The sequence below is a fragment of the Muscardinus avellanarius genome (assembly GCF_963383645.1).
Source record: "Muscardinus avellanarius genome assembly, chromosome: 14".
NCBI lineage: Eukaryota > Metazoa > Chordata > Mammalia > Rodentia > Gliridae > Muscardinus > Muscardinus avellanarius.
This window is the reverse complement of record NC_137800.1, coordinates 10,881,989-10,907,772: the sequence shown is the minus strand read 5'-3', so window position 1 is coordinate 10,907,772 and position 25,784 is coordinate 10,881,989. Positions and strand designations below refer to the sequence as shown.

Here is a 25,784-nt window from a genome sequence, read left to right as displayed (position 1 = left end):
CTCAGGGCATCTGCTAGTATAAAGGTTCGACTCCCCATAATTGGTTCGCGGGCGGAAACGAAGAACAGGAAATGGGCGTCCCCGATTTCCCTGCTCAATCGTTCGGAAACAGAGGTTAAGAGATAGGGAAGAACGTCTTCATTCCTTCTCAAAACCGGAGGATGACCTGGTCATCCGCAGCGTGGTCCCAGTGGACTGGGGGACAATGGGTCACCAAGCGCTTGGATTTTTGGGTCCCAGTGGACCGGAAGACCCAAGTCCGGAACCCGCTAACCAAGGGAAGGAGGCAGTTTACCGGAGTGAAGTGTTGCCAGCCAGCGCTGGCTGCGACAGAAGCGCTGAGAAGCTGCTGGGAGCGTGGTGGAGCTGGGGCTCGTGGATGCCGGTGGCTGGTGTGGACGGCACTGGCGGCTGGCGCAGGTGGGATCAGTGGGGGTGCGCAGGCGGCATGGCTTGCCGGGCAGGCGGCGTGGAGACAAAATGGCTTCCAGGCACGCGCCAGACGCTGAGGCTGGGCCCCGAGGAGCACCGCCAGTGAGCCTGGCTCGGGGCGGGTGGGGCAAACCGGCCAGAGGTTCCGGCGGTGACCGGAGAACCAAGCTGGAACGGTGCTTTAGGAGGTCCAAGCGGCAGGCAGAGGTCCTGGCCCGCGCAGGCAGTTGGCAGGCAGAGCAAGTGCCAAGCTGCCTGGCTCGGGCCGGAAAGATGGCCGCCGACTCCTAGGATTGGTTAGGAGTGGAAAGTGGGAGGGATTAAAGATTGTGAGGCCTCCAGTGAGGCCATGAGGTGGGAGGGGTTAAAGATGGCGAGGCCTCCAGTGAGGCCATGAGGTGGGAGGGGTTAAGGATGGAGAGGCCTCCAGTGAGGCCATGAGGTGGGAGGGGTTAAAGATGGCGAGGCCTCCAGTGAGGCCATGAGGTGGGAGGGGTTAAGGATGGCGAGGCCTCCAGTGAGGCCATGAGGTGGGAGGGGTTAAGGATGGCGAGGCCTCCAGTGAGGCCATGAGGTGGGAGGGGTTAAAGATGGTGGGGCCAAGATGGCGGCCCCCCAGTGATTTCACGTGTCCAAGATGGCGGGCCAAAGCTGGCGACCCCCCCCCCCCCAGTAATTCCATGTGGCTGCTTACCGGAATGGCCAGGCCCAGGCAGCAGGGGTGGGCAGGCACAGGGTGAAGGGCGCCAGGGCGCGAGTCCGAGTGGAGGAACCAGCTGAAGCGCGGGCTGGACTTGGCGGGCCGGGGGCTGTTTAGCAGAGTGGCGGCCACCTAGATGGAGGAGGCAGGCGGCCCCGGCAGGCGGGTCTAAGCAACGCCAGGCGCGGAGAAGACATAGGCGCGCGGTGTGGCGCAGTCCGCGGGCGGCGTGGTCCCATTCTAGCGGCGGGCAGCGCGGGCAGGCGGGAACGGCGGTTTTAGGAGGTCCAAGCGGCAGGCAGAGGTCTGTCCGGGCAGGCACGAGGCGGCAGCGGCGGCAGTGGTGGGAGCAACGCCTGCAAGCGGAGCACTGGTGTGGGACCTCACAGTCGAGCTGCTGGCGGGTCGGAGAGTCCGGGGCTCAAAAAGAGAGTAAAAATAAAAAGAGAAAAAAGGAAAAAAAAAAGGAAAAAAATGGGGAGGGACCCAAGAGTTCTCCCGGTTCGGCACCAAATGATAAGTAAAATAAAAAATTAAATGCGAGTAAAATAAAAATAATGTGCATACGGCGGAGTGTGAAAAACACGAGAGAGGTCCGGTACACATGGCATGTATAGTTTTAATGGCACGGCTCTCCCGGGGATCAGGGCGAGGCACCGTGGGGCCCGCGCGCCTGTCCGAAGCTAGAGGACGCGGGCTCTCCTTTTAAAGGCATGCATCTCGCGAGATGGGGGTTTTACTCGTGGGAACGCCCAATTCTTGCGGGGGTTTCAGCCCCTCCCTTGCCCTGCAGAGGTCATGTGACACAAAGTCACATGAGTGCAGGACCCAACTTAACAGAGATAGAAACAGGCAAGATAAAAAGCCAGTGTTTTTTGCAGTGAGCTTTTCTTCTCTTGACTTGTCCAGCACTGCCCTCTGTATTGTGGGTCTCCTCTGGGATCTGCCTGGGGAAAGAGCTTCCTGACCACCCCTTTCTCTCCAGGATGCTTGGGTTGGACCTGGTGGTACGTGATGACAACGGGAACATCTTGGATCCAGACGAAACCAGCACCATCGCCCTCTTCAAGGCCCATGAAGTGGCTTCAAAAAGGATCGAGGAGAAGATCCAGGAAGAAAAGGTGTGCCGCCTCAGTGTGTTTCCTTTGGTCTGAAATGAAAGGGAGTTCAGACAGGCGTGATGGTAAACCCTGTAATCCCACTAGGAAGGCTGAGACAGGAGGATTCCAGGTTCAAGGACAGCCTCAGCAAGTAGTGAGACTCAGCAACCTAGCAAGACCCTGTTTCAAAATAAAAATGAAGCCGGGTTATCTCAGTATTTGGGAGGCTGAGACAGGAGGATCTCAGGTTCGTGGCCAGCCTCAGCTACTTAGTGAGGCCCTCTGCAACTTAGTGAGACCCTTTTTCAAATAAAGAATAAAAAATAGCTCAGAGGTAGAATGCCACTGGGTTCAGTCCCGGTCCCCGAGAGGTAGAAATGTATAAAAATAATTTGCATTCTCATTTTAAAGGTGAATCAGCACAAAGAATGTGGCCTCTGTGTCTGTACTGCCATGGCAAGATTACAAAGATTTTACACAAACACACACACACACACGTATATGATGGGAAAAGCAAGGTTAAAACCATATAGATAAAATGCTGCCTTGAGTATGGTGGGGCATGCCTGTAATCCCAGTACTTAGGAGACTGAGAGAGGAGAACCGTAGATTCAAAGCCAGCCTCAGCAACTTAGTGGGGTCCTCAGCAAGTTAGTACTGTTTCAAAATGAAATATGAAAAAAGAGCTGGACTCAGAGGTAGAATGCTCTTGGGCTTAATCCTCAGTACTAAAAATATAAAATAAAATAAACAGTATTATTTGGGTTAAAAAAGGAACATACAAAAAAAGACATGTATACATAGATGCTTACGTATGCATAGACCAACTCTGAAACCATAGACGGGAAGTTGATTGTTCAAGGATGCCCCTGGGAAGGAGAACTGGGGGGAAGGGAGACTTTTTTTTTTTTTTTTTGACCGTTGCTGAAGATTTAAAGAAGTTTATTAAAAGATAGAAATACAGAAAATAGAAATACAGCCCCATGCCAAAATGGCAGCGGCGGGGTGGGGGTGACTTGAAATGAATACACCTGGAAGGGAAACTTTTTAAAAGTAAAATCCTCTATATTTGATGCAAATGCTGTAATTTTCAAAATGCAACATAATACTTATAAAGTATTTGGAAGATTTCAAAAGTAATAACTATTTGTATACATTAAAAGAAAATTGCAGAGGTGTAGAAAAACAAAGTCACCCATATTAAAATTGCCCAGACCCAACCATATTGACAGGTTGGTGTATTTTTTTCCATTCTTTCTATTATAATAAAGATTTGTGTCAGGTTTTTTTTTTGTTGTTGTTGTTGTTTTGTTTTTTAGTTCAAACCTTTTATTTCTTTAGCACACTCAAGCATATTTGTGTTTCTGAATCCAATGGCAACCACACTTGGATAAAGCCTTTCCTTTTTAAAAATGAAAAATAACACAAAGGGCTGGGGATGTAGCTCGAAGGCAGAAGTCCCTGGGTTCAACCCTAAGTACTAAAAAAATAAAATAAATCTATTGTTTGGGTTTAAAAAAACATAAAAAGGACAATACTTGCATATGCATAGAATAACTCAGAAACTCTGCATCTTCTATTTTTTTTTCTTTTCTTTTTTTTTCTTTTTTTTTTCTTTTTTTCTTTTGGTGGTACTGGGGTTCCTGGAAACCCTTCTACCTCCGGGCTACACTCCCAGACCTATTTTATACTTTTCTATTTTTGGAAACAGGGTCTCTTAAGCCCGCGGGGCTGGCTTCGAACCAGCGCGATCCTCCTGTCTCCGCCTCCCAAGCGCGGGGATTACAAGCGTGCGCCACCTCTCCCGGCTTCGTCTTCTATTTCAATGAGAGTTATTCCCATTGAAGGAATGGCAGTTCATGTTTTGCGCTCTTAAGCTTCATCCAGCTGCCATTGCTAAGAGATGAGAACTTCCCGAATCTATGAAAACCATGACTTACCATTTTTTTCAGCAGCACTTGTTGAATTTCTTGCGTAGTGTTCCTGAACAGGACGTCTTAAACACCTAAATATCGATGATTATGCATTCCTCACCTGATGGGTCCTCGGGGTACTTGTGTCCACTCTCTGGGAGATGCTGCTCCTGGGTGATGATTCTGTTTGTCCCTGACTCAAAGGTTGATTCTTGGCCAGCATTTCCTATTGGCTGAAACCAAAGCACCCCTGTGTCTTTTCCTCTCCGCCCAGTCCATTCTGCAGAACCTGGACTTGCGGAGCCAGGCCATCTTCAGCACCATCCACACCTACGGCCTCTACGTCAACTTCAAGAACTTTGTCTGTAACATCGGGGAGGACGCGGAGCTGCTCATGGCCCTCTACGACCCTGACCGGTCCACTTTTATCAGGTAATGGAGATTCAGATCGCCTGCATTTGACCTTGCAAGACACCCAGCCTTCACCTCCTTCATACCCCAGGAGCCTTTGGTTAGGATGGAGAAGGGGAGGCAGGAAACGGGGGGAAGATTTCTCGGCGGTAGAAAGTGGAGTTCTTTGGGCTCTGAGTCCTTCCTCTGTTGCTGCTCAAACAGTGGCCACAGTTTGTGTTCTCCCTGGAATTTGGAGATCACATAAAACTGGTCAGGACACAGAGATGAGAACAGTTCAAAAGACCTCGGCAGGAGCGAGAGTGGGTTGCAGAGCACAAGGGTTTATATATATTTTATACTTTTATTAGGGCACTGCAATTATACATCATAGTGAGGGTCAGTGGGATACAAACATACAGGCACTCAGTTCTCGCTCTATTTCTTCTGCGCCCCACCCAGCCATCCTTTCCTACGTCCCCATACGTGTTAGTGAAATTGGTAGTGACATCTTCATATATGGTCTTAGTATTATCTGAACGATTTCCTTCCTCAGTCCCCTTTTTCCCCTCCACACCTCTCTCTCCCCTCTTCCTCCGCTGTTCTACTGATCTCTGTCCACATTTATCTAAAGTCTGTTAGTCCAGTTAGCTCTCTAGCTTCCATGTACGAGATAAAACATATAACCCTTGGCTTTCTGAGACTGGCTGATCTGACTTGGAATCATATTCTCTAGTTCCACAGGGCTTTTTCAGGGAGTGAAATTAGCTTGTGTAACACTGTAATGGTGAGTGGGTGTCAGTAGGCACTTGGCCAAACCCGTAGAATGCGTAAGTCCAAGGATGGGCCTGATGTCAGCAATGGGCTTTGGGTGGCAATGTGTGTCAATGCCGATCCATCAATTATAACTAATTGTACTACTCGGAGTAGCAGGGGAAGCCGATGAGACCTCTTTATACTCTGCCCAACTTTGCTACCAACCCAGAACTACTCCAGAAAACAAAGTCTATCAATTTTCTTTCCCAAAGAGGCTCCAGGGAATCGTGGTGGGTGTTGCTCAGCCCTAGAGCAGCATCACACCGAGCAGCTGAGGAAATGTAGGTTTGTTTTTTAAGAAAGTGGCTAAAAGTAATGACTGACAAATTGTTCATTAAAAAGAATATTTTGGAGTAGGGTGATGTGGATTACAAAGGGTGGCTTTGGAATGGCCTAAAAAAATCAAATTCTCACCCTGGGGAGAGAGCTCAGGAGTAGAGTACTTGCCTAGGATGTGTTAAGACCCTGGTTTGATCCCCAGCATGGCAATAAATTAACTGGTCAATTAATTCTCAATTCAGCAAAATTGAACTTCTAGACAAGAAATCTGAGATGAAAGAAAGACTCCAGAAAGTAGAATCCCACAAAATCAGCCATGTCGTCCTCCGGTTTTGTCTGTTAGAATCTTCTGGGTGTTCCATATGGGGCTGCAGCAGGGACGCCTCCAAGGCCAGTGGCCTGAGGGCCTGGCCTGTGTGTGGGCTCAGGTCCCACCTCGCCTGCTTCACACCTGTCTGTTGAATTCCACCTGCATCTCTGTCCCTTTTGTTTACCCTGTTAATCTTGTACTGAGGACAGCCTCTACCCTCAGTTGGCTTCTCAATAGGAATAATTTTCTTTTATTTGTGGTACTGGGGGTGGAACCCAGGGGCTTTTCTACCTCTGGGCTATACTCCCAGACCTATTTTTATACTTTATTTGGAAACAGGGTCTCACTAAGTTGTTGAGAGCCTCACTAAGTAGCTGAGGCTGGCTTTGAAACTACATGATAATCCTGTCTCAGCCTCCCAAGTTCTGGGATTACAAGCGTGCGCCACCACACCTGGCTAATTTTCATTTTTTTTATTCCCCCAGTGAGAACTATCTGATTCGTTGGGGCAGTAATGGGATGCCCAAGGAAATAGAGAAGCTCAACAACCTTCAAGCGGTGTTCACTGTAAGTCTGCTCTGCTTAACCACACTCTGTTGTTCTGATATCAGTGGTTCCACATGGTCATTGAACGAAACACATAAAGCGTAAAAAATCATTATAATTCCCCTAGCAGGAATAACCCACTCTTTTATTCAACAAATACTTAATGACCACTTGTGAGATGCCACATACTCATCAGCACTTGAAATGCCTTCTTGAACAAATTCAGAAAGAAAAAAAATTCCTGTGAACAAATCAGGAACAAAAATCCTTCTTGAGAAGTGTTTTGTCATGACCGAGGAGACGTACACTAGGCAATCATTAAGTGAATGATTGAATTGTACAGACGGTTAGAGGTCCTAGGTACTAAGAGGGAATCAAGGTCATCTTCCTAGGGGAGGGTTGTATTTTATTTATTTATTTTTGTAGTACTGGAGGTGGAACCCAAAATCAAGCTACACTCCCAGCCCTAAGATTAACCCCCAGTATTAAAAAAGAATTTATTTTATAAACAATTGCACAGCCGGGTATGTTGGCACACACTTTTAATCCCAGTACCTGGAAGCCTGAGATAGGAGGATCATGCAGGTTTGAAGCCAGCCTCAGATACTTAGTGAGGCTCTCAGCAACTCAGTGAGACTCAGTTTCCAAATAAAATATAAAATATGTCTAGGAATGTAGCCTGGAGGTAGAAAGCCTCTGGCTTCCACCCCCAGTAGCACAAAACAAACAAACAGACAGACAAATGATTGCAAACTGGGCGTGGTGGCACACACCTGTAATCCCAGTACTTGAGAGGCTGAGACAGGAGGATCGCAGGTTTGAGGACAGTAAGTAGTGAGTCTCTCATCAGCCTAGGGAGACCCTATTTCAAAAATAATTTAGGCCGGGCGTGGTGGCGCACGCTTGTAATCCCAGCACTTGGGAGGCGGAGACAGGAGGATCGCGCTGGTTCGAAGTCAGCCTCACTGGTTTGAGAGACCCTGTTTCCAAATAAAAATATAAAATAAGTCTAAGTCTGGGAGTGTAGCCCAGAGGTAGAAGAGTTTCCAGGAACCCCAGTACCACAAAAAAAAAAAAAAAAAAAATTAGTCCTTAGTTAAAAAAAAATGAAAAAGCATTGACAATGATCTATTTTAGAAATTTTAAACAGGAACTGGGGAAGAGAAAAGGCGCCGCTAGATGGTTTTCTCAGGTGCCATAAAGGTTCTCGGGTGGCTGCGGAGAAGAGAGGAGACGTTCTGGCACTTCAGCATTGAGACGCAGGCTCTGGTCTCCAGTGAACGGAGCATGGGTGGTGACAGCCCTCTCTCTGCTCTCTGTCTGCCGCCCAGGACCTCAGCAGCTCGGACCTCATCCGGCCGCGCATCAGCCTCGTGTGCCAGATCATCCGGGTGGGCCACATGGAGCTGAAGGAGGGCAAGAGGCACACCTGCGGGCTCCGGAGGCCTTTTGGAGTAGCAGGTACAGGGACGGCCCGGACGCCGGTGTGAGATGTTCCAGCTGCTGTGGGGAGCAGGATGGCAGATCTTCGGTGAATTAAGTAGTGAACTACTGTGTGATGAGCTGCCGCCCCCTGCAGGGTACATGCCCAAGAGAATTGAGAGCAAGGCCCCAAAGAGATATGTAGACAGTCCTGTCCTTAGCAGCATTATTCATGATAGCTCAAAGGTAGAATAACCCAAGTGTCCATCAGTGGAGAAATGGATAAACAGAAGGTGATCTGTCCATACAGGGGTGTACCATTCGGCCTTGAAAAGGAAGGAAATTGCCAGGTGCATGTCTGAGACAGAAGGATCAAGGGTTCAATGTTAGTAAGACCCTCAGAAACCTAGTGGGACCCTGTTTCAAAAATAAAAATACAGCCGGGAGTGGTGGTTCATGCTTCTAATCCCAGTACTTGGGAGACTGAGATGGGAGGATCTGGATTTGTGGTCAGCCTCAGCTACTTAGTGAGGCCCTGTTTCAAAATAAAGAATAAAAGCCGGCCGTGGTAGTGCATGCTTGTAATCCCAGCATTTGGTAGGCTGATACAGGAGGATCATGGTTCGTGGACAGCCTCAACTACTTAGTGAGGCCCTCCGCAACTCACTGAGACCCTGTTTCAAAAAAATGAAGAGTAAAAAATTGGGCTGGGGGTATAGCTCACAGGTAGAAAGCCCCTAGGTTCCATCCCTAGTACCACAAAATAGAGAAGAGAGGGAGGGAGGGAGGGAGGGAGGGAGGGAAGGAGGGAGGGAGGGAGGGAGGGAGGGAGGGAGGGAGGGAGGGAGGGAGGGAGGATAAAAGATGAGGGGGGTGGTCAGCACGGCTGCACAGCGGTCTGTCTTGACTTTCTCGCACTGAACTCTACATAAAAATGGTTATGATGGTAAATTTTATGTTACCTGTGTTTGACCATTGTTTGAAAATTTTTAAGAGAGAAGTCAGGAGTAATGATCCACTCCTGTAATCCCAGTACTTTGAAGGCTAAGACAGGAGGATCACAGGTTCGAGACTAACCTGGGAAACGTACCAAGACCCTGTTTCCAAGTAAAAAATAAAACTGGCTGGAGGTATAGCTCAGAGATAGAATGCCCCTGAGTTCAATTCCCAGCACCCAAAACAACAATAACAAAAAATACATATATAAAACCAAAGAGGCAGATGATCACTTCAGGTCTTGAATTTCTTTCTGGGTCATTAATTCTTCTGACAACCCTGCCAAAAATATGTACTCTCTATCACTCAAATTCAGGCTTACTAAAAAATAATTGGCTGCAAATGTCTTAAGAATTTGCCAACTCTGTCTTGCAGAGGCTTTTGTTTTGTTTTGTTTTGTTTTTTATACTGGGGATTGAACTCACAGACATCCTACCTCTGAGCTTCGTATCTCACCGTTCTTATTTTAAAACATGGTCTCCAGCCGGGCGTGGTGGCGCACGCTTGTAATCCCAACTCTGGGAGGCTGAGACAGGAGGATCGCACAGGTTCAAAGCCAGCCTCAGCTACTTAGTGAGGCTCTCAGCAACTTAGTGAGACCCTGTTTCCGAATAAAGTGTAAAATAGGTCTGGGAGTGTAGCCCGGAGGTAGAGAAGCGCCTGGGTTCCACCCTCAGTACCACAAAAACAAAACAAAACATGGTCGCCCAAGGTTGTTAAGAGTCTTGCTAAATCACCAAGGCTGGTCTCAAACTTGTGATCCTTCTGTCTCAGCCTCTCAAGTACTGGTATTACAGGCGTTCACCACCACGCCTTGCTCTAGCAGATTTTTTAAAGGGGGTGGTCTGTGGGGTTGATTTGAGAAATTCCTTGCCCCTGCCTAAGGACTTCATTCTTGCTCTTTGTTGGGCTGGGTGCACTGGGAAATTATCTTTGGCAAAGAAATAAAAGAAATGTCCCTGCTTGGTATCTTTCTTCCTTTGGTGTTCTGGGTTTGCTGATAATGCCCCTTCTCTATAGCAACTTAGTAAGACATGAAGCAATTAGTTTCTTTAATAAAGTTTATCTCTCTCCTAGTGATGGATATTACCGATATCATCCATGGGAGAGTGGACGATGAAGAAAAACAGCATTTTATTCCTTTCCAGCAGTAAGTACTCTGGCATTTCTCCCAGCTGACTTGAGACCTGGATGAGCCGTTGCAAGTATGTGTATGTGAGCACTGAGCCAGGTGCTGGGAAGTCTTTGCTCAGTTAGGCAAGAGAAACGTCACTTGGAAGATTGTCAGCCCAGCGAGCAACAGAAGACTTTAATTTTTTTAATTTTATAATTGGTGCATTGTAGTCATGCATCTTACTGGGGTGCAAGATGATATACACGCACACGTCACTCATGTAGCCCTTCCCGAATTCCCACCCCATTCCCTCCTCATCCCTCCTTTTCATGTTTGGCTTAGTGATTGACTCTGATATGTTTGTGAATGTACATCGTGTTTGTTAGGGAACTTACCTCTTTCTCCCTTCCGATTCCCCTCAGTTAGGTCACCCTTATTTGCTCCTCTATGGTGTCTTCTTCCTTGTCTAGAGTTCCTCTTATGACCCATTTTCTTTCTAGCTTCCACATATTAGAGAGAACATCCAATTTCTTTCTGTGACTGACTAATCTCACTTAGGACAATGTTCTCCACTTCTATCCATTTCACTAAAAATAACGTGATTTTGTTCTTGTTTATGGCTGAGTAAAATTCCACTGTGTACAGAGCCCATAGTTTTGTAATCCATTCATCTGTTGATGGACATCTTGGCTGGTTCCATAGTTTGGCAATGGTGAATTGTGCGGCTGTGAACATAGATATGCATGCATTAGTTTAGTTTTCGTTCTTTTGTGTAGATACCCAGAAGTGGTATTGCTAGATCATATGGTGGGTTTGTTCACATTTTTCTGAGGATCCTCCATAGTGTTTTCCAAAGTGGCAAGATGTGATTATTATGAAGTAATCTCACTAGTTGCGGAGGACCTCACTAGCTTGCTGAGGCTGGCTGGCTTAGACGTGTGTGCCACCACATCTGGCTCAAAGTTCTTTCTTTACGAAGAGTTTTAGTTTAAACTTTTGTTCTGAACTTTTCCTGATATCTAGATACAACCAATGAAATGTAAAATAAAGAGTAGGTGTGTATGTACACCAGAAAGCAGAGAATGGTGCTATTTAGGTATCAGAAATGCTAACATATATGTACGTGCTATCTTTTTTCTTTAGGTATTGAAGATTGAACCCAGAGATATTCTACACACCTAACCTTTTTATTTTTTTCTTTTGAAGTAGGGTCTCACTAAGGTGCTGAGGCTGGCCTTGAACTTGCGATCCTATCTCAGCCTCTGAAGTACTGAGATTACAGGCATGCACCACCACTTCTGACTTTTTTTTTTCAGGTCTGGAGGTGGAACCCAGGGGCATTTGACCTCCAAGCTACACCCCCTGCCTTATTTTTTATTCTTTATTTTGAAACCAGGTCTCACTGAGTTGCAGAGGGCCTCACTAAGTAGCTGAGGCTGTTCGCGAACCGCAATCCTCTGGTCTCAGCCTCCTGAATGCTGGGATTACAAGCGTGCACCACCACGCCCGGCTATTCTGCATTCCATTTTATGGAACAAGTATTTCGGAAGACTAGGAATCTCATGAGACAGATCAAAACTTCTTAAACTGTATCATGCATGTGAATCACCAGGGACTCTTGGTAGAATGCAAAATTCTAACAAGCAAGCTGGGCATGGTGGTGCACGCTTGTAATCCCAGCATTCGGGAGGCTGAAACCGGAGGATCACGGTTCGTGGACAGCCTCAGCTACTTAGTGAGGCCCTTTGCAACTCAGTGAGACCTTGTTTCAAAATAAAGCATAAAAAATGGGCCAGGGGGTGTAGCTTGAACGTTGAATGTCCCTGGGTTCAATCCTCAGACCCAGAAAAAAAAAAAAATTCTAACAAATGGGCAGCGTGATGATGCACACGTGTAATCTCAGCGCTTGGGAGGCTGAGACAGGAGGATGGCACAGGTTCGAAGTCAGCCTCAGCTACTGAGTGAGGCTCTCAGCAACTTAGTGAGTCCCCGTTTCCAAATAAAGTATAAAATAGGTCTGAGAGTATAGCCCGGAGGTAGAAAAGCCCCTGGATTCCACCCCCAGTACCACACACGCAAAAAAATCAGTAATCCCAGTACTTGGGAAGCTGAGACAGGAGGATCCCAGGTTCTCAGTTATGTAAGCTACTTAGTGAGACCCTCTGAAACTTAGCAAGGCCCTGTTTCCAAATAAAATATAAAAAATAGGGCCAGAGGTGGAGTTTGGAGGGAGAATGCCCCTGGGTTTGGTCCCTACTACTACTACTACTACTACTACTACACACACAGTGCAAAATTGGATCCAATAGGTCCAGGGTTTGTATCTAATGATCTTCCGGTGATGCTGATGGCCAGGTTCAGGGACCGCAGTATGAGAAGCAAGGGTTTAGGAGGTAGGAGGGTGAAGTCAATAAGACTGCAAGTCTGGAGGCCTGTCTGGAAAGGATTCCCACAGAGCTTCGCTGAGGCCCGTACTGAGCTGGGGGGGTGCGCAGCCTTGGGGAGCTCTGCACAGAGCTCCATCTCTGGAGCTCTGAGCAGTGCAGGTGAGCACTGTGAGGGGCCCAGCAAGGGGGGGGGGGTGCCGCACCCCACACAGGTGGCCTCGGGGCCTCCTGGCAATGAGCCCTTGCAGGGGACGCAGCCAGTTTGCAGGTGCTGCCCCCACCCACTCGCAGCTGCTACCACAGATCAATAGAAGGAACACTTCCAGAAGGCAGCCCAAGGATATTTGAGTTGATATATCATTTCGTACAAAAGATATTGCGAATGAATGGGGGAAGATAAATTAGACCAAAAAAACCCACAACATTTTGTGGGAGAAAATTAGCTAACCATTTAAGAAATGTAAGTTAGAGCTGACTGCCACAACTTGGACTAGTGAAAATCTCAGATAATTAAGCATAAGCTCTAAGAGATAAATGTTTTAAATACTGGGCATGAGCCGGGCGTGGTGGCGCACACTTGTAATCCCCGCGCTTGGGAGGCTGAGACAGGAGGATCGCACAGGTTCGAAGCCAGCCTCAGCAACTTAGTGAGATCCTGTTTCCAAATAAAAAATATAAAATAGGTCTGGGAGTATAGCCCAGAGGTAGAAAGCCTCGGGGTTCCACCCCCAGTACCACCACCAAAAAATAAATAAATAAATAAATAAATAAATAAATACTGGGCATGGTGGTGTAAGCTTCGTAATCTCAGTACTTGGAAAGCTAAGACAGGAGGATTGTAGGTTTGAGGACAGCATCAGCAAGTAGTGAGATTTTCATCAACATAGTGAGACCTTGACCTTGTTTCAAAGCAAAAGTAAAATAGGTCTGGGGGTGTAGCTCATAGGTAGAATGCCCTGAGTCCAATTCCTAGTACCACAAAAAATAAAATACTAGAGGAAAATAGAAATTGTATGTATATCAACCAAATTGTATGTATGTCAACCCAAAGCAGAAAATGTGATAGGTTTAACCATCTCAAAAAGTCAAGCAAATTATACACAGGAAAAAAAATTGAAGAAAATCTTTGTAATGTGTAATAGAAAGAATGGATATTCTTGATACACAAAGAATTAGTAGAAAATAATAAGGGCATAGCAAGGAAACATATGCATACAAAATAGCTGCCTATAGATTCATTGAAGATCAATGAATTGCAAATTAAAACAAGGTTTGGTTTTGGGCTTGACCAAATTTTAAAATTATCCACTGTTTGGGTCAGAATATGGAAAAAATATTACTCATAGGCATATAAATTGTTACAGGCATTAAAGCCTTGAAATTTAAATTTCAGAAGGATATACAGTGATTAATTTTATTGGTTTAATAGTTTGTAATTTCACTTCTCTTTTTGCCAGTTCCCTATTTTTCCGGTCAATATATGTTAAACATAATTTTACTTAAAAAGTAAAAATCCTAGCCTTTCAATTTTAAGTCCAGCACTTTTGGACCAGTTTAAGTGTAATGATTCAAATAACTCATGCTAAGCATTGCTTCCCTCCTTTATGTGGAGGTTGCTGTTAATTACTATAAAAATATCCATTTATCTGGTAGCCTACCGCCTATATACTGACCTTCCAAGAATATGGTGAACTATTTCATGTTGCTTAGTGCTGATGTTAGTTATGAGATGATTTTCACATATATGAATACTACTGCTAACACGCACACCACACACACACAGTCATGTGTGTCTTGATGGTAGGATATATTCTGAGAAATCCACCGTTAGGCAATGTCAGCATTGTACCAACACTATACAGTGTATTCACACAAACTCAGATGGCCTTGATGCCACCATGTGATAACTTCTTAGAGCACCACCATCAAAACACAGTCAGTCCATCACTGAGCAAAATGTAATGTGGTTCATGACAGTATTTACATATTTATGTATATGTGTTATATAAATACACTTAAGTATACAATGTTAATATAGCACTATATTTCATTGAATTTATGGAGAGTCTATTAAGCAAATAAATTAGATTATATATAAATATAGCATAGATATATTAGCTATGTTATTCCTGTAATAAAATATGTAGCTTTCATATTCATGAAGGCTGCCCCTATTATATATACACAGATAATCTTTACGTGTGTATATTTACTGCTATTGTGTGTAAATATTTACTTATGAGGAGCGCCATTCTTGGATATGAAGGATGTCTGAATCCTATCTCTGCTTGTTCATCTCTGCGGTGGATTTCTTCCTTGAGTCCCGTGCCTCCTCGCACAGTTTCAGAGCCAGCAGCTGTGTGGCAACAGCGAGCCCCGAGATTATTTGGACCGTAGAATAATGCCTGCCTTGCGCCCCCAGGAACCCAGCCCTAATTTGAGTACCGCTTGCTGTGCTGCCAGCAGCCACTGTAAAGTGTTCAAGGTGCCAATTGCAGCCTCTGGCAATTAACGCCCAAGAATTATGGCAAGTGCTTTCCAAATGTACGGCAGGGTTTTATGCCAGCAGAGGTTTGTATGTACATTCTGCTAGTCTTATCAAGGAAAACAACAACTCAGATTGTAATAGCCCCAGCTTCCGGTCACATAGGGCTGTTGTATCCTCGGGGTACAAGGATCCCTGCAAAGAAAGCTGGCCTGGCAGGCAGAGAAGACTAGGGCCCATTGTATGGCACCAGGCAGATACGCAGTTCCTGAAAGCTCCTTCAAGAGAATGCAGGCTGTGTTTGGTTCTCTGACCCCTCGAGGGGCCTCATCCTGGTGGGGTCGTTGTGTTAGAATCCCGATGGCCTGCATGCCTGCTGATCCTGTCCATGGAGGTGGTAGACAGGCCCAGAAAGCAAATGGTCCCACCCACCTCCATACAGATGAGGGAGCTGAGGCCTGGGGAGGGGGCTCCCTACAGAACACGCTGCCACGTAGAACAGGACTGGAGGCCAGGGCTCCTGTCCCTTCCTCCTTCCTTCTGTCTCTTCTCACAGATCTTGGCTCACTGACCCTGATTTTGCTGACAGTGGGGCGGGCAGTTTTGGTCTTTGGTTTGGTTGGGTTTTCTTCTTAGCCTCAAGTCATTTCTAAGATGAATTTAGTGTGTAGATAGCTACCCAATGGAAAAAGAAAGCAAAGATAGTGTCAAAGACAAGTTTATGATCATGTTTTTTGGAGGGATTGGGGATCAAACTCAGAGCCTTGTACATGTGGGCCAGTGTTCTGCTGCTAAACTGCATCCTCAGACCTATTTAAAATATATTAATTGGCTTTATTTTTTATTCTAGTATTGGACAACACTTTGTTCTGTAAAAGTAGAAGGTGTTCCCATGATCTGAACAGAGGAGGTTGGTTTTATAGACAAAAATGGCTGGCTGCAAAGAGCAGAAAGAAGACAAATAATGTCTTTTTTTTTTTAACAAATAATGTCTTGATCGTTCAAAATTTCTTTTCTTGTAAGTCAGGGACAGGAAGATAGACTCTTAGAAAAACAATTGACTCATAAACATCCAGTTACCTTGGTAACACCTTTGAAGGTACTCTTGATACCTTTATTGCGGAAAGGATTAAGATGGGACTAGCCTGGCATGGTGGTGCATCCCTATAATCCCAGTACTTGGGAGGCTGAGACAGGAGGATTTCATGTTTGCAGGTTCAAAGCCAGCCTCAGCAATTCAGTGAGACTCACATCAACTTAGAGAGGCTCTGTTTCCAAATAAAAATAAAATAAAAAAAAGGGCTGGGGGTGTAGCGTGGAGGTAGAAAGTTCCTGGGTTCAAACCCTAGCACCACAAAAAACAAAAAACCAAAAAAAAAAAAAAAAAAAAACCAGAGAACTTTATTGCCATGCTAAGTGAAACTGGTCTATTTTGGAAATATAGTTGTCACCTCTCTGGCCTAATTTCTGAAAGATCAGACCTGCAGTTTGTTTCAGCTTGGTGAACTTTTAGCCTGAACTTTGACATGAGTGACTGCATTGTGACTGGGGGTGGGGTCCAGTGCAGGGCTTAGTCCAAAAGCTCTATTGTATTTTACAATCCAAAGCCCTTTGGTTAAGTTTACTGTTTATGTTTTTGTATTGTCCCCACAATAATAAAATATATTATAATAATATATTAATTGTATTTAATAAAGTATGATTGTATATACTTTAATGCTGATCAACAAATATTTATTAATATGTTATAATTATATGTATTGCATTAATAATATATTATAACTATACATATTTTGATAACTATGTGCAATTAATATTATATTACTATGATATATGTTGCACTAATAATATTGATTAATAATATTGATTATATTGTTAATATTGATAACTGCATGTATTTAATCATATTATTAGTTAATGTTATTAATGATATAATGATAATAAGAGCCACTTGGATCTGAGGATCTGAGGTTGTGCTGCAGACTTTCTCTCCTTCCCTGTCTGCCTCACCTTTTATTTGTTGTCTTTCCCAGAATCGCCATGGAAACCTACATCCGGCAGAGGCAGCTCATCATGTCACCCTTGACCTCCCACGTGACTGGGGAGAATGAGCCACTCACTTCAGTGCTGAATAAAGTGATAGCAGCCAAGGAAGTGAATCACAAGGGGCAAGGTAGCCCTGCTGGCCTGGGCTGGGGTGGTGTGGCCAGGGTGGGGCGGGGCCAGGGTGGGAGGGCGGGGCCAGGGATGGAGGGCGGGGCCAGGCCCTCCAAGCCTTCCCTTTCATTCTCTCTCCCATAGAAAACCCCTTGGCTGCACACCGCCCACTTCTGGCATTTAAGAAACTAAATCCCCTATGTAAATACTTAGCCCTGTAAATTCACTCTGCCATAACTTTCTATTTTTTGGTGGTAGTGGTACTGGGGGCTGAACCTAGGGGCATTCTACTTCCAGCTACTCTCCGAGCCCTTTTTATTTTTTATTCTGAAACAGAGTCTCACCAAGTTGCCAAGGCTGTCCTGATCCTCCTGCCTCAGCCTCCCAAGTCCTGGGATTACAGGTGTGTGCCACCACGCCCAGTTGTTAGGCCTCTTTTTTCACGTATTAAAATTGCTAACCCAGCTGGGCAGTAGTTTGATGGCACATGCTTGTAATCCCGTACTTGGGAGGCTGAGACAGGAAGATCTCAGGTTCAAGGCCAGCCTCAGCTACATAGTGAGGCCTTCTGTAACTTAGTGAGATTCTGTTTAAAGAATAAAAAAATAGGGCTGGGGGTGTAGCTCGGAGGTAGAATACCCTCGGGTGGAATCTCCAGTACCTCACCAAAAAAAAAAAAAAAAAAAAATTGCCATACAGTCCAGTATTTCATAGTTCCCATTGATTCGTGTATCTTTTCTACTACTGGTATTACACAGTAATGCTAATTGCATTCCCTGATACAGCATCTTTACTCTTTGTTTCTCCCCCAAAGTCAGGATCTATTCATTTCTCTTTCGAGTTGTGATTTTGCTGACTGTCATTAGAAGTATAAGGGAAGCCGGGCGTGGTGGCGCACACTTGGAATCCCAGCATTTGGGAGGCTGAGACCGGAGGATCACGGTTCGCGGACAGCCTTAGCTACTTAGTGAGGCCCTCCGCAACTTAGTGAGACTCTGTTTTAAAATAAAGAATAAAAAAATAGGGCAGGGGGTGTAGCTTGGAGGTCAAATGCCCCTGGGTTCCATCCCCAGACCCACAAAAAAAAAAAAGAAGTATAAGGGGCAAAATTGATATCTTAAAAATAAGGTGTCGGGTTATGTATCATGCAACTCATATGTTTCCATCAACATTTCTCTGTGTGTGTGTTGTATACATCATATAGAGTGCTGAAAGCTTGTCTTTTTTCTTTTCTTAAAGGGCTTTGGGTGTCCTTGAAGCTGTTGCCGGGTGACCTCACACAGGTTCAGAAGAACTTTTCACACTTGGTCGATCGGTCAACAGCAATAGCCCGAAAGATGGGCTTCCCTGAGATAATACTGCCAGGTAAACACTTTGCTTGACTCCTGTTCTGCGTGCCTCCGTCACAGGAGAGCTCCCTCTTGTAGGACAGTGGGGGACAATTTGGGGTCCGTAAGACTACATTCCATGTTACCGAGACAGTGTGAGACATAGAGTGCCAGCACCCCGAAGAGATGCCCAGTGAGCAAGGCCAAGAAATGCTTTGAAAAATAACAACCTTTCTACTCACAGTCTGCACAAGCCCCTAGAAGTCACGCGGAATGAATGATCCAGGGTCCTCGGACCTGGGGATTACGTTCCTCTGTTGGCTCCGATGTTTTCTCCGTATGATGTGGAATGGCCTGCGCTCACTGCCCGGCGTGGTGTCCAAACCTCTGCTCCCTGACCTTAAACTCCTGCTGTGTGCTGGCGCTCCCTGTTTCTGTGGTGACAAGAATGTAGACTGGCTATAGTTTCTTGCTTTAGTTTCATTGTGTGCGTGCGTGTGCGTGTGTGTGTGTGTGTGTGTGTGTGTGTGTGTGTGTGTCTGGGAATTGAACCCAGGGGCATTATTCTACCTCCAAGCTACATCCCCAGCCCAAATTTTGTTTCGAAAGAAGGTCTTTCTAGGTTGATGAGAGTCCAAGAGTCCCACTGAGTAGCTGAGGCTTGCCTTGAGCCTGCGATCCTCCTACCTCAGCCTCCCAAGTGCTGGGATTACAAGCATGCCCCACTGCCGGGGTCCAGCCCTAACAAGAGTCGAGGTTCGTGTGTTGGTGAGAGAGAGCCGAGGTCGACGAGAGAAGAGCTGTCACACGAGATCAGATCAAACTTCTCCATTTTATTCAGGATGTTACAATTTTTATATTTTTTATTTTGGCAGAAAAGCAAGGGCATAGTCATGCAAGCAGGATCTCCAAGGACAGAAAAAGTTTTATTTTTTATAGAGTTTAGTGCAAGGGTGCCAGACATTTAAATAATCATAGTGTGCTTTGTCTCATGTCACGAGGCTGACTCAAACTTAATCTTATACATTGGCCCCAACTAAGGTCAGTTTGAACTTAATGTTTGGCCCAAAACTTATCCTTGGGAAAAAAATCTTTGCTGCCTGAGTCTCTCACAAGCCGCTGCCCATCAGTTTTACTTATAATGCTTATACATAAAATTCCAATTATACATATTCATCCAAATAATCCTAAAATAATTTTTTGAAGAAAGGAATGCTAGACATTCTTCATGGGGGATCTACGCCGTTGCGGATCCCCTGAGCGAGCTTTCTCAGGATCTGCAAGAGAGGCGGTAGCACACCACCACACTTGGCTTCAAGTGTGATATTAAAGATAATTTCCACTATAAATTAACAAATTGTAATATGTGCTTACTAGTGGACAACACTTATACATAAGAATTACCATTGAGAAGCCAATTTTTAATAAAACCTGCATTTCAAAGACATCTTCCACTACAGGGAAAAATAAGCTGAAGATTGAAAGAAGTTCTGTGTGGAAGTTTGGGTGAGAGCAGAGTTCATTAGAACCCCGGCATTTTCTGTTTTCTTTTTCTCTTCCGTCTTCTTACATCCCGAGACTTGGAAGCGACCTCTCTCTGCAGCACTCAGAGGTTGGGTTGTCCCGTTGCAGGAGATGTCCGGAATGACATTTATGTCACCCTGGTTCACGGGGAGTTTGACAAGGGGAAAAAGAAGACGCCCAAAAACGTGGAGGTGACCATGTCCGTGTTCGACGAAGAGGGCAACCTCATCGAGGTACGCATGCAGCCCCGCGCCCGCTGCCACGCGCCCTGCTGCACAGTAACGACTGGCCGCTGCCTTCTTGACATTAATGGCTCACATCTGTGTGGGTTTGGTGTTTCATAAGGGTAAAAAAATAAATAAAACCTGTTAAACTTGTGATTATCAAGGGCCAGCTTTAGTAAGGAAGCCATATAGATTTTTTTTTTCTGGTGCTGGGGATTGTACCTCCAAGCTACACTTCCAGCCCTTTTTATTTTTTTGTTTTTGAAACAGGGTCTCATTAGGTGTCCAAGAGTGTTGCTACATTGCTGAGGTTGGTCTCTGGCTTGCAATCCTCCTGTCTCAGTCTCCCTAGTACTGGGAATATAGACAGGGGCCAATGTGCCCAACTTAGATTCTTTTATTTTTCTCCCTATATATAGCTCTTTTAGTCTAGAGCAAGCTAAGAAATATCTCTAGACGGCATGTCAGGCCTTGGACACATAGGTTCTTTTTCATGATCAAGTCTTTTATCCACTTCCAATCTCTTTAGCTCCTCTGGGGCTTGGCAAGAGAGCCCAAGCCTTGAAGGGCATCCTGCCTCGGCCTTGGCTGCAGAGCCGGGGAGACCTGCCCACCTGGGACTGCACACTGGAAGAGCTCTGGGTAGGGGACATTTGCCCTGTCTCTAGTTAGACTCCGCAGGAATCTAAAGTTCTTCTGTCTGGAAAACACAGGTGTTAGAGGGAGAGCTAGGAACGGATCCAGGCATCCTGGCTTTTAAAGGCCAAAATTCCCCTGACCTGGAGGGGCTTTTTGTCCACATAGGATGTAGGGAAGGAAATCTTGATTCTGACCTCAAAGGGATGGAGAGGCCAGGGCTGGTCACTGGAAGCCTCTTTCACCTCAGCCGGAATCTGGCCCCTAAGGTTTGTTACTGCTACTTTATAGCCCTAGTTACTGCTTGGCCATCCAAGAATCCAGCTCTTGGCTCACTAAGCATCCTGCTGTGTGGGTGTCTGCGGCATGGTGAAGTGCCACCTACTACATCCCTGGAGATGTGATCATCCTTGACAGAAACACGAGTCCCATCAGTTTACTGAGCCAAGCGCTGTTCTGTGTCGCGGGATAGACGGAATGCCAGCGATGGCATGTTTTATTCTGAGCCCCTCCGGCTCGTTTCCAGTGCAGGTCTTCCCCTGATTGGTGAGCTCATAGCTTTGCTAACCAGCGTGGGCATGTCCCCACCGAGGTCTGGTTCTACTGAACCAGGTGGTCCATTACTAGGAAAGGACACAGCCCTGCATCTGAGCGGACACGCGATCGACCATCCACCACGTCGCGACAGTAGAACGTAGACTGGAAAGAGATACCTCGTTCCCACAACAGCGATGAGTCTGCACGTTAGCTCTCACTCCTAGTCCCAGTCACCAGGCCTGTGTCCCCTAAGGGAGAGGAATGAAAGCGGAGAAAATGAGTCTCAGATGGAAGAAAGAACAGAACCCTACGACAGAGGAGTGTTCAGATGGTGCCAGGGCGCCTCAGCTGCCTCCGGATTCTTACATCCTGACTGCTCCTCAGCCCCCCAGCTTATAGATGCCAGCGTGCGGCATGCACGGGCATGTTGGGGGAGATCAGGCCTGGTGTCTGGAGTACTTTTTTTTATACTTTCATTGGTGCATTACAGCCTCGCCTGATAATATAAATCATAGTGATAGGGACATAGGAGCCCGCAGCTTTCCCCCAGCCCATGCGCAGTACCTTTAATTTTTTTTGAGACAACAGGATCGTCTCCTAATTTTTTTTATTTCCATCCAAAGAAAGCAATTCATCCTGGTGCTGGATATGAAGGAATTTCAGAATACAAATCAGTCGTCTATTACCAAGTCAAGCAGCCCTGCTGGTATGAGACAGTCAAGGTGAGAATTTGCCGTTTGTAATCACTATTATCTATCAAACGTTGTAGTTGTCGTCCTCCCCGTCCTCCTCCTCCTCCTCCTCATCCTTCTTCCTGTAACCCCTATTATCTGTTAAGCCTCATTTAGCCCTCCTTCTTCCTTCTCCTCATTCTCCTTCTTAATTGAAAGCAGGCCCACGGACGTTCTACCTCTGAGCTACACACTCCTAGCACTTTCTGTTTTGAAAGAGGGTCTTGCTAGGTTGCTGATGAGATTCTCACTGTGTTGCTGAGGCTGGCCTCAAACTTGTGATCCTTCTGTCTCAGCCTCCCAGGTACTTGGATTGCGAGGTGCACCGCTGTGCCCAGCTTCCTTATCTCCATTTCACCTCTAAACCCTTCCGGCTCTTCAGATAAGTTGCCCGTGGTGAGCAGTAGGGCTTGACTCAGTAGTCACAGTTCTGTATCAGAGCATCTATCGTTCATAAACTTGACACCCTTAAACAACACGCTCATTCATAAATGTACGGAGACTTCAGTAGAAACACTTGCGCTTGTGACGACGCAGCAGGCGGCCAAGATGGTCCAAAACCAAGCGGAAATTTTCACACTCCACGAGCAGTTTCCTAACACGCTTTTTCTTCCTGGCCCCTACCCAAGCTTTCTGGGCCTCTTTTCAGTTTCAGTATGGGTTTTACAGATTCCAAGCTGCTTTCCAAATCAGGCATCTCCTCGGGGCCCGCGGGGGCCCTGCAGCTAAGCAGCAGATGATCGAATGCCCCCTCCTCATTAGAGGACTGCGGCTCACAGAAGTGAGTGCCCCCCCAGGGTCCTAGAGCCTAGGAGTGTCGGAGCCTGGGCGGGAGCTTCTTTTCCTGAACCCCCGGCTGTATCAGCACTTTTCAACCGTCAGTGGATGAGTTCTTCAGAGAAAACTTAAGCAACAAAGAAAGACCAGTGTACTCTTAGCTCAGCTCAGGGGCAATTTTTTTTTTTTTTTTTTTTTTTTTTTTTTGTACTGGAGATCGAACCTAGGAGGATTCTGCCTCTGAGCTACTTCCCAGATGTACTGATTGGTTGGTTGGTTGTTTGGTTGGTTGATTATTTTGAAACAGCATCTTGTTAAGTTGCTGAGGCCGTCCTAAAACCTGTGATCCTCCTGTCTCCGCCTCCTGAGTCCTGAGATTACAGACATGTGTCACCTCAGTTTATATTGTGCTAAAAATGCTTCTTAACACAGGCATTCTGAGTTCTTCAGAAAGATATTTTCACGTACCGTATAATGTTCTTTTATCCAATCATGACGAATTTATTGAACTATTCACCACATATTCCTTGGTCTTTCTAGTGCCTCATAGCTAGGTCTCCCTTTCTCTTCTCTATAAAAATAGCAAAAAGCTTCCTGGCCTCAGTAATTTATCTTTTTTATCTATCATAGCCCCTAATTTTTACCATACCCAGTATTTACTTTACAGTCTAAAAGGTCCTGTGGAGACCTGAAAATACTGGCCCTTTCCCTCTGAAGTATTTCCTATTTCATACTTAAGAAAATTTTAGGAATTCGTAAAATCCCAATGCTCCAAGTCTGTGCTAAATAGCCAGACAGTCTTCTCCTGAGATTTCTGTGGCTTGAAAAGATCTCCGTCTCCTTGTAGCAAGTCTCATTCTGTAGAAATTCATGCCATGATAAGAAACTGAGGTCAGCCTCGTCCTCATTGTATATCTCAGAATAGCTGGGAGTGAGAATTTTGAGAGTACTCACATGAAGAATGGAGAAAAGTTTAAGATGAGGACTTTGCTAGCCACGCTGATGTGATCAAGGCCCAAGGTATACATGAATCAAAACATCATGTCTTACCCCTTATATACAATTATTATGTGCCAAATTAAAATAGATTCATTAAAACTGAGCCTAGCTGAGTGTGGTAGCACATGTCTATAATCACAGAACTTGGGAGACTGAGAAAGGAAGGCCATAGGTTCAAGGATAGCCTCAGCAACTTAGCGAGCCCCTCAGCAACCTAAGTAGACCCTGTGTGAAATCAAAACATAGCTGGGTATAGTGGTGCACACCTGTAATCCTAGTACTTGGCAGGCTGAGACAGGAGGATTGTATGTAAGAGGCCAGCCTTGGGGCATAGTGAGATATTGTTTCAAAATGATGAAAATAGGGCTAAAGACATAGCTCCTAGGTAGAATGCCCCTGAGTTCAATCCCCAGTACCAAGAAAGAGAAAGAAAGAAAGAAAGAAAGAAAGAGAAAGAAAAGAAAGGAAGGAAGGAAGGAAGGAAGGAAGAAAGGAGGGAGGGAGGGAGGGAGAGGGGAGAGGAGGGAAGGGAAAGGAAAGGAAAGGAAGGAAAGGAAGGAAGGAAGACAGCAAGATATCAAGACAGCAAGAAAGAAAAAGAAAACCTAAAAATAAATAGATGATTGAGCTGATTCTATGAGGCTTGACCGCTAAGCGCTGTGTGTGTAAACGCTGACTCCTCGCCTCTGTAGGTGTTCATTGCTATAGAGGAAGTTACACGCTGCCACGTAAGGTTCACCTTCCGACACCGGTCATCTCAGGAATGTGAGTATCTGGTGGGCTGGGACATGTTTCCACTTTGGGAAATGTATCGCAGAATAGCAGAAATTGAGATGCCTCGCGGGAGGGTTGGAAACAGGGCGGTTGCTGGATTTGAACTGGATTGACCCTCCGTCTTGCTGCAGTATGGAGAAAGTGTTGGGTGGGAAAGCACCGGAGATGGGAGAGACCTTGGGTTGGGAAGAGATTATAGAAAGAAATGGAGGCAGCCTGGCGTGGTGGTGCACGCCCGTAATCCTAGTGCTTGGGAGGCTAAGACAGGAGGATCGCGGGTTCGAGGTCAGTTTCTACAACTTAGCCAGACCCTCAGCGGCTTAGTGAGATTCTGTCTCACAATGAAAAAACAAAATAGGGCTGAGGGTGTAGGCTGGAGGTAGAATGTCCCTGGATTCAATCCTTTCGAACAAAAGGAAGAAGTAAATGGAGAAAGCCTCAGAGGAGCAGAGGATGGAGAGAGGAAGGAGACAGGCCCTGCGGTGTTTAGGGCCTGGGCTTGACGTGGGGTGGAGTCAGTGACCACACCTGCATCTCTGATTTGGACAACTGATGGATGCTGGTCTGGGTTATTAGGGAGTGTAAGGGGAGACCCATCTTTGGGGATCCCAGGCGATTTCAGTTTGGGGGCCTGTGACACAGGTCGCTACCTTTGCTGAATGATGTTTAGCATGGTTAATTGTTGCTCCCCCAAGAACAAATATGAGATTAGCCTATCTCAGCTAGTTAATCTCATATATTAGATATCACAGCTCAGAGCACCTCAGAGATGTATTTCTGTCTTTTCAGCCAGAGATAAGTCGGAGCGAGCCTTCGGGGTGGCTTTCGTGAAGCTGATGAACCCGGATGGCACCACGCTGCAGGACGGGAGGCATGACCTGGTGGTTTACAAGGTGTGGCACGAGCAGAATGAGGCCCCAGGATGGCTGGGGAAACAGTTACTGCCTTTGAAACCGGCTTTTAAGGCCCTTTCGAGTTTACGTATACAAGCGTCAGAACCTTCTAGAGAGCCATATGTGGTGGTCCCTTAAGGTCTAAAAACCCCCGAGAGCTGGTCAGACCTGTTGCATGGTTGCCTGTTCCTTTCGGGAGGCAGCAAGTTGCAATATCGTTGAATCTTGGAATAGCATCTCATCTTCATGCAAGGCGTATGCCGTGGCCCAGCAAGCCAAGGGGCCAGCCTCCTCGCTCTGTCACCCCATGTGGT

General features: G+C 46.0%; 1 protein-coding gene across 1 annotated transcript in view; it reads left to right on the top strand.

Annotated features, from left to right (window-relative positions):
- The window catches only part of DOCK5 (dedicator of cytokinesis 5), a gene marked incomplete at both ends in the record, with an annotated part of 214,053 nt that overhangs the window by 110,802 nt on the left and 77,467 nt on the right, over positions 1 to 25,784 (top strand). The window contains 11 exons of the mRNA XM_080709742.1: positions 2,118 to 2,253; positions 4,420 to 4,577; positions 6,426 to 6,507; positions 7,818 to 7,947; positions 9,982 to 10,054; positions 16,924 to 17,063; positions 18,287 to 18,412; positions 20,008 to 20,132; positions 21,920 to 22,018; positions 24,496 to 24,568; positions 25,367 to 25,470. Of these exons, the coding sequence (XP_080565868.1) occupies positions 2,118 to 2,253; positions 4,420 to 4,577; positions 6,426 to 6,507; positions 7,818 to 7,947; positions 9,982 to 10,054; positions 16,924 to 17,063; positions 18,287 to 18,412; positions 20,008 to 20,132; positions 21,920 to 22,018; positions 24,496 to 24,568; positions 25,367 to 25,470 (1,246 nt within the window). The remainder of the gene's footprint in view (positions 1 to 2,117; positions 2,254 to 4,419; positions 4,578 to 6,425; positions 6,508 to 7,817; positions 7,948 to 9,981; positions 10,055 to 16,923; positions 17,064 to 18,286; positions 18,413 to 20,007; positions 20,133 to 21,919; positions 22,019 to 24,495; positions 24,569 to 25,366; positions 25,471 to 25,784) is intronic.